The 8,369-nt window shown below is 42.8% G+C and overlaps 1 protein-coding gene across 2 annotated transcripts in view; it reads right to left on the reverse strand.

The window, feature by feature from the left end:
* The window catches only part of TMEM255A (transmembrane protein 255A), a 121,964-nt gene extending 113,880 nt beyond the window's left edge, over positions 1-8,084 (reverse strand). For both annotated transcript variants that reach the window (XM_082264640.1, XM_082264639.1), the window contains exon 1: positions 7,805-8,084. In XM_082264640.1, the coding sequence (XP_082120766.1) occupies positions 7,805-7,859 (55 nt within the window). In that variant the 5' untranslated portion in view covers positions 7,860-8,084. The remainder of the gene's footprint in view (positions 1-7,804) is intronic.
* Positions 8,085-8,369: the final 285 nt, after the last annotated feature.

Genomic DNA, 8,369 nt, shown 5'->3' on the forward strand with positions numbered 1-8,369 from the left:
GCAGATTGAGATCTCTATTGACCGTAGTTTGTCGCCATCCCACGGGGGGGCGCAATTTTAAACCGTAACATGTTGGGTATCTATTTACTCGGCGTGACATCATCTTTCACAATATATACAAACAATGGGCTAACTTTACTGTTTAGTATTTTTTAAATGCAGTGAAATGTGATTTTTCAAATTTTTTCCAAAAAAATGGCGTTTTAAAGACCGCTGCGCAAATACCGCGTGACAAAAAATTTTGCAATGACCGACATTTTATTCTCCAGAGTCTTTGCTAAAAAAATATATATAATGTTTGGGGGTTCTAAGTAGTTTTCTAGGAAAAAATACTGTTTTTAACTTGTAAACAAAAAGTGTCCGAAATAGGGCTGGGGCTTAAGTGGTTAAAAAAGAAAAACTGAAATATCACATGGTCCTAAGTATTCAGACCCTTTGCTGTGACACTCATATATTTAACTCAGGTGCTTTCCATTTCTTCTGATCATCCTTGAGATGGTTCTACACCTTCATTTGAGTCCAGCTGTGTTTGATTATACTGATTGGACTTGATTAGGAAAGCCACACACCTGTCTATATAAGACCTTCCAGATCACAATGCATGTCAGAGCAAATGAGAATCATGAGGTCAAAGGAACTGCCTGAAGAGCTCAGAGACAGAATTGTGGCAAGGCACAGATCTGGCCAAGGTTACAAAAAGATTTCTGCTGCACAGTGGCCTCCATAATCCTCAAATGGAAGACGTTTGGGACGACCAGAACCCTTCCTAGAGCTGGCCGTCCGGCCAAACTGAGCTATCGCGGGAGAAGAGCCTTGGTGAGAGAGGTAAAGAAGAACCCAAAGATCACTGTGGCTGAGCTCCAGAGATGCAGTCAGGAGATGGGAGAAAGTTGTAGAAAGTCAACCATCACTGCAGCCCTCCACCAGTCGGGGCTTTATGGCAGAGTGGCCCGACGGAAGCCTCTCCTCAGTGTAAGACACATGAAAGCCCGCATGGAGTTTGCTAAAAAACACCTGAAGGACTCCAAGATGGTGAGAAATAAGATTCTCTGGTCTGATGAGACCAAAATAGAACTTTTTGGCCTTAATTCTAAGCGGTATGTGTGGAGAAAACCAGGCACTGCTCATCACCTGTTCAATACAGTCCCAACAGTGAAGCATGGTGGTGGCAGCATCATGCTGTGGGGGTGTTTTTCAGCTGCAGGGACAGGACGACTGGTTGCAATCGAGGGAAAGATGAATGCGGCCAAGTACAGGGATATCCTGGACAAAAACCTTCTCCAGAGTGCTCTGGACCTCAGACTGGGCCGAAGGTTTACCTTCCAACAAGTCAATGACCCTAAGCACACAGCTAAAATAACGAAGGAGTGGCTTCACAACAACTCCGTGACTGTTCTTGAATGGCCCAGCCAGAGCCCTGACTTAAACCCAATTGAGCATCTCTGGAGAGACCTAAAAATGGCTGTCCACCAACGTTTACCATCCAACCTGACAGAACTGGAGAGGATCTGCAAGGAGGAATGGCAGAGGATCCCCAAATCCAGGTGTGAAAGACTTGTTGCATCTTTCCCAAAAAGACTCCTGGCTGTATTAGATCAAAAGGGGGCTTCTACTAAATACTGAGCAAAGGGTCTGAATACTTAGGACCATGTGATATTTCAGTTTTTCTTTTTTAATAAATCTGCAACAATGTCAACAATTCTGTGTTTTTCTGTCAGTATGGGGTGCTATGTGTACATTCATGAGGAAGAAGAATGAACTTAAATGATTTTAGCAAATGGCTGCAACATAACAAAGAGTGAAAAATTTAAGGGGGTCTGAATACTTTCCGTACCCACTGTATATTTATTGGACTATCACGTTGAACAATTTTACATTTTTATTATTATGATACCCTGACAAGGGGTATCCCATATATATGTTCTTTAGCAATATTTGCATATGGTTTGCACGTTGCACTTTATGATTATTTATAATTATTTGGTGTGATTATTTGTTAGCATTTTATTGTTATATCACATACCTTTTTGCGCTGTGTATTGGCACTTTACAAGGTCTCTAATATCCATCAGCTCCATGATGTTATCATGGAGGAGTGCAAGAGGACTCCAGTGGCAACCTGTGAAGCGCTGGTGAACTCCATGCCCAAGAGGCTTAAGGCAGTGTTGAGAAATAATGGTGGCCACACAAAATGTTGACGTTTTGGGCCCAATTTGGATATTTAAAAGTGATGTACTCACTTTTGTTGCCAGCGGTTTAGACATTAATGGCTGTGTATTGAGTTATTTTGAGGGGACAGCAAATTTACACTGTTATACAAGCTGTACACTCACTACTTTACATTGTAGCAAAGTGTAATTTCTTAAGTGTTGTCACATGAAAATGTATAATAAAACATTTACAAAAATGTGAGATACTGTAGGCTTTTATGGAGTGGTGTTTAGGAGCTTTGACAAAAAATTGCCAAGAACTCCTAAACTCACGTTTAGGAGCTGTAGTGTACATGATGACTAAAGAAAAAGATTTTACAAAAATAAAAGCTGATCATTATAAGCACCCCTGTCAGTGATAAATGGTTTGTCTCAACCCTCTAAACTTCTACATCTTCAGAACTGTTCTGAAAAACAACAGACTTACTGGCAGGGTCACCAAGTGAAAGAAACAAAGCCTACAAAAAGAAAACCAATGCAGCTACCACATTTAATGATTGATATATAATAAATGTTTGCTGTAGTGTTTAATATTGCTTTCAGGGTGGTCCTGTGGGCTTAACGGGATGGAGTTGTATGCTGACATGGGGTGAGCCAGGAAACACATTTTTTTTAATACAGGGTTAAAATTCAAGAAGAAAACTAAGTAGCCTTAGCACGGCCTCACCGATGACCAACTTGTCCTACTTCATTTACACATAGCTATAAAAAGGTGTTACTTTGTTAGGTACCTTTTCCAAAATATGACATTGCATTTCAAAAGTTTGTATTATATGAACTTTACTAATAATGGTAAATTCTTACGTTATTGCTGTCACTCTTTTTTTTTTTTTACACTTTTCTGTATGTACCTGTTCCTATATTATTATTAATAATCAGTGTTTCTCAACCTTTTTTCAGTCAAGGCACCCTTTGAAATTATAGACAATCTCGAGGCACCCTTTAAAATTATGGCACCCCATTCTAAAATGTAAAAAAATTAAACTATTCTAATAGTTTTACATAATGCAGCAACATCCACACGTAGGACACCCAACATTTGAGGTGATTTATTCTTCCAAAGCAAATACTGTACACTTTTGCACACTGGTACTGACTAGTATTCCAATGTTTCTCTTCTCCCTCAATTTCTCTCCATCTGTCAGCTAATGTCATCCCAGTGCTGAGGGAGAGGGGCACAGGAGGGACAATCAAGGATGCTGTAGAGGCAACAGATATCCTCCTTTATTCACTGTTGTCATTGGTTGTAAGGATTCCAGTGCCTAGAAAGGCTTTGTGTAACTAAAAGGCAGGCTTGATCCACCTGCTGGCTTGTATACAATTTATGCATTTTTAGGAATTTTTCCAAGGCATCCCTCAAGAAACCTCAAGGCACCCCAGGGTGCCTGGGCACACTTGTTGAAAAAAGGTGATATATATTATTAGTAGCAGTATTTCATTTATAAAAGGGTCAAATATAAGAGCGCTGTGCGTGAAATAATCAGGAATGTGATTTCTAGACTCTAGGAAAGAAGAGATGATATGACAGCAGAGAAGAGGGCCTTACCCTACAGGCTGACAGTTTATATGTGTTTAGAAGGAACTGGCAGCCTGTACTGGATGTGGCTTCCTACTAACAGCCTGAGCTGCGACAAAAACATGGACTCACATCCCAGCCACACACACTAGTCATCTAAACATGGACTCACATCCCAGCTACACACACACTAGTCATCTAAACATGGACTCACATCCCAGCTACACACACTAGTCATCTAAACATGGACTCACATCCCAGCTACACACACTAGTCATCTAAACATGGACTCACATCCCAGCCTCACACACTAGTCATCTAAACATGGACTCACATCCCAGCTACACACACTAGTCATCTAAACATGGACTCACATCCCAGCTACACACACTAGTCATCTAAACATGGACTCACATCCCAGCCACACACACTAGTCATCTAAACATGGACTCACATCCCAGCTACACACACTAGTCATCTAAACATGGACTCACATCCCAGCTACACACACACTAGTCATCTAAACATGGACTCACATCCCAGCCACACACACTAGTCATCTAAACATGGACTCACATCCCAGCTACACACACTAGTCATCTAAACATGGACTCACATCCCAGCTACACACACTAGTCATCTAAACATGGACTCACATCCCAGCTACACACACTAGTCATCTAAACATAGACTCACATCCCAGCTACACACACTAGTCATCTAAACATGGACTCACATCCCAGCCACACACACACTAGTCATCTAAACATGGACTCACATCCCAGCTACACACACTAGTCATCTAAACATGGACTCACATCCCAGCCACACACACACTAGTCATCTAAACATGGACTCACATCCCAGCTACACACACTAGTCATCTAAACATGGACTCACATCCCAGCTACACACACACTAGTCATCTAAACATGGACTCACATCCCAGCCACACACACTAGTCATCTAAACATGGACTCACATCCCAGCTACACACACACTAGAAATCTAAACATGGACTCACATCCCAGCCACACACACTAGAAATCTAAACATGGACTCACATCCCAGCTACACACACACTAGAAATCTAAACATGGACTCACATCCCAGCTACACACACACTAGTCATCTAAACATGGACTCACATCCCAGCTACACACACTAGTCATCTAAACATGGACTCACATCCCAGCTACACACACACTAGAAATCTAAACATGGACTCACATCCCAGCTACACATGCTAGTCATCTAAACATGGACTCACATCCAAGCCACACACACACTAGTCATCTAAACATGGACTCATATCCCAGCCACACACACACTAGAAATCTAAACATGGACTCACATCCCAGCTACACACACTAGTCATCTAAACATAGACTCACATCCCAGCTACACACACACTAGTCATCTAAACATGGATTCACATCCCAGCCACACACACACTAGTCATCTAAACATGGACTCACATCCCAGCTACACACACACTAGTCATCTAAACATGGACTCACATCCCAGCCACACACACACTAGAAATCTAAACATGGACTCACATCCCAGCTACACACACTAGTCATCTAAACATAGACTCACATCCCAGCTACACACACACTAGTCATCTAAACATGGATTCACATCCCAGCCACACACACACTAGTCATCTAAACATGGACTCACATCCCAGCTACACACACACTAGTCATCTAAACATGGACTCACATCCCAGCCACACACACACTAGAAATCTAAACATGGACTCACATCCAAGCTACACACACACTAGTCATCTAAACATGGACTCACATCCCAGCTACACACACTAGTCATCTAAACATGGACTCACATCCCAGCCACACACACACTAGTCATCTAAACATGGACTCACATCCCAGCTACACACACACTAGTCATCTAAACATGGACTCACATCCCAGCTACACACACACTAGTCATCTAAACATGGACTCACATCCCAGCCACACACACTAGTCATCTAAACATGGACTCACATCCCAGCTACACACACTAGTCATCTAAACATGGACTCACATCCCAGCCACACACACACTAGAAATCTAAAGCCTCGTACACACGATCAGATTATCGAACAATCTGTCATCCGATTTTTGTTGCATGCTAGTCTCATGTGGAAAGTGAAGATTTTACTTTCATATGAAAATTCCCGTACGATAGAATTCAACTCCAGAAGTAATGTCATGTGTTGGATTGTTTTGTTTGTGTTCTTTCGTTTCTGAGCATGCCTAGTCTTGCTCTTTTGATTTTTCGGACTAAAACTGTACTAATTAAACGAAAAAACGGACGTTGTGTTGACGTACGATAAAAATTTTATAGCCTGCATATCCAGTTTTTGTCGTCAGAAAATCCGTAATCGGCTGTCGAAAGCACTATACTAACAATCCGAAAATCTGCAGATCGTTCGTCAGATGAAATTTTCTTTGCGATTTTCGTATCGTGTGTACGGGCCTTAACCACTTGCCGACTGCCGCACGACTATTTACTGCAGCAGTCTGGCTCTCCTGGGCAAACTGACGTAGGGCTACGTCGCTCGCCCAGAAGCCTCTAGGGGGCGAGCGCGTGCCGCCAGAGGTGCGCCCCCACTCGTTCCCGCGCGAGTGACCGGCGGCTCCGATGTCCGCCAGTCACTCGCGATCTCCCGCTGGAGAGGGAGAAAAGCAGGCGACTAATGTAAACAAAGCCGCCTGTCATTCTCCCTGATGTAACTTCAGAGACTACACAATCCTGCTATGTAGGATCATATGTCTGTTGTCACATCACAAGCCACGCCCCTTTACAGTTAGAATCACGCCCCTAGGGACACACTTAACCCCTTAATCACTAATAGTTAACCACTTCCCTGCCAGTGTCATTTTTACAGTAACAGTGCATATGTATAGCACTGGTTACTGTAGTAATGTCACTGGTACCCCCAAAAGTGTCAAAAATGTCAGTTAGGTGTCCGATCTGTCGGCCGCAATGTCGCAGTCCCGCAAAAAAAATTGCAGATCGCCGCCATTACTAGTTAAATAAAAACAATAAAAATGACAAAAATCTTTCCCTTAGTTAGTAAACGCAATAACTTTTGCGCAAACCAAACAAAATACGCTTATTGAGATTTTTTTTACAAAAAATATGTAGCAGAAAACAAATTGGCCTAAAATGTTAAAACATTTTGATTTTTACATTTTTTGAGAATTTCATATAAAAAAAATGTGGAAAAATATTGTTATTTTTTCAAAATTGACAAACGTTTTTTTGTTTATAGCGCAAAAAGTAAAAATCGCAGAGGTGATCAAATACCACCAAAAGAAAGCTCTGTTTGTGGGAAAAAAAAGGACGTCAATTTCATATGGGTACAGCGTCGCGCGACCGCGCAATTGTCTGTTAAACTCACGCAGTGCCGAATCGCAAAATAGACCCTGGTCTTTGAGCAGGAGAATCCTCCGGGGCTTAAGTGGTTAAACATGGACTCACATCCCAGCGACACACACTAGTCATTAATTTATTTTTTTTAACACTGATGTGTTTTTCACTGACACAGGTAAACATTTATTTGTCAAATGATCACTTCTAAACATAAAGATCACTGCTTAATAGACACACCATGTCCATAAATAAATCCATTTTGTATGTAGGTAATGCAATCAGTACCAGTATTGACAGGCAGCTAGCTATAGTAACATGTCTTTATCTACTTTCTGTACTGAACATACTGTGCACATGCTGGAAGCAAACTGATCACATACTGTCCACATTTCATATCATCAGCCTACCAGATGAATGTGAATTCTGCCAAGTCTAATATCTCATCCAGTAGCTGTAGACGCCCATCACCCAACAAGCTTGTTTACCAATCAAATGGGGAATCCTAGAGCAACTTATGTTATGACAGCTCCATTGTGTAGTGCAGCAAGGAAAGGGTGCTGCTGATGTCACCCCCCTGCAGATGACACCTACTCAGTGCCTGGCCATTTAACCCGTGCAGTGCCAGGCGGAGGAGGGGGGGGGGGTACCTAACCAGCTAGACATGGCATCAATCAGTGGCACTCACCCGTTGAATCTGCAGCTGGGATCTCAGTGCGCTGTGCCTGCTGCTGGGTCAGCATGCTGCAGGGTCACTGTCCTGCTACTTGGCAGCAAAACAACACAAATGATCCTGATGTCACAATGCAGAGGTGCTTCCTGCTGCTCAGAGCATCCATAAGGGCTAGGAAAGGAAAGCTGCTTCAATGCTTCAGCCTCTTCTTCATGCATAGTCCCATACTAATGCTGGCCATTATGACAGCACAACTGTCCTGCCAAGGCACACTGCGCAAGCGCATAAACAGGTCGCTGACTGACAGCTAATGCCGCTGTTGTGTTCAAGCAGGCATCCCCAGCGCCCCCTTCAATGTGCACGCGGCGTTGTTCTGCCTGTTGGCCGCTAGAGGGTGCAGGCTGTTACTGTGCAGAGACTTTCCTAGGATGGGAAATCCAGCATTCCCCTTTCACCATTCTTCACAGGCAGAGGACTACTCTCCATTCCCCTCATTCACCATCCTTCACAGGCAGAGGACTACTCTCCATTTCCCTCATTCACCATCCTTCACAGGCAGAGGAAAACTCTCCATTTCCCT

This window comes from Pelophylax lessonae (assembly GCF_965119305.1).
Source record: "Pelophylax lessonae genome assembly, chromosome: 7".
Classification (NCBI taxonomy): domain Eukaryota; kingdom Metazoa; phylum Chordata; class Amphibia; order Anura; family Ranidae; genus Pelophylax; species Pelophylax lessonae.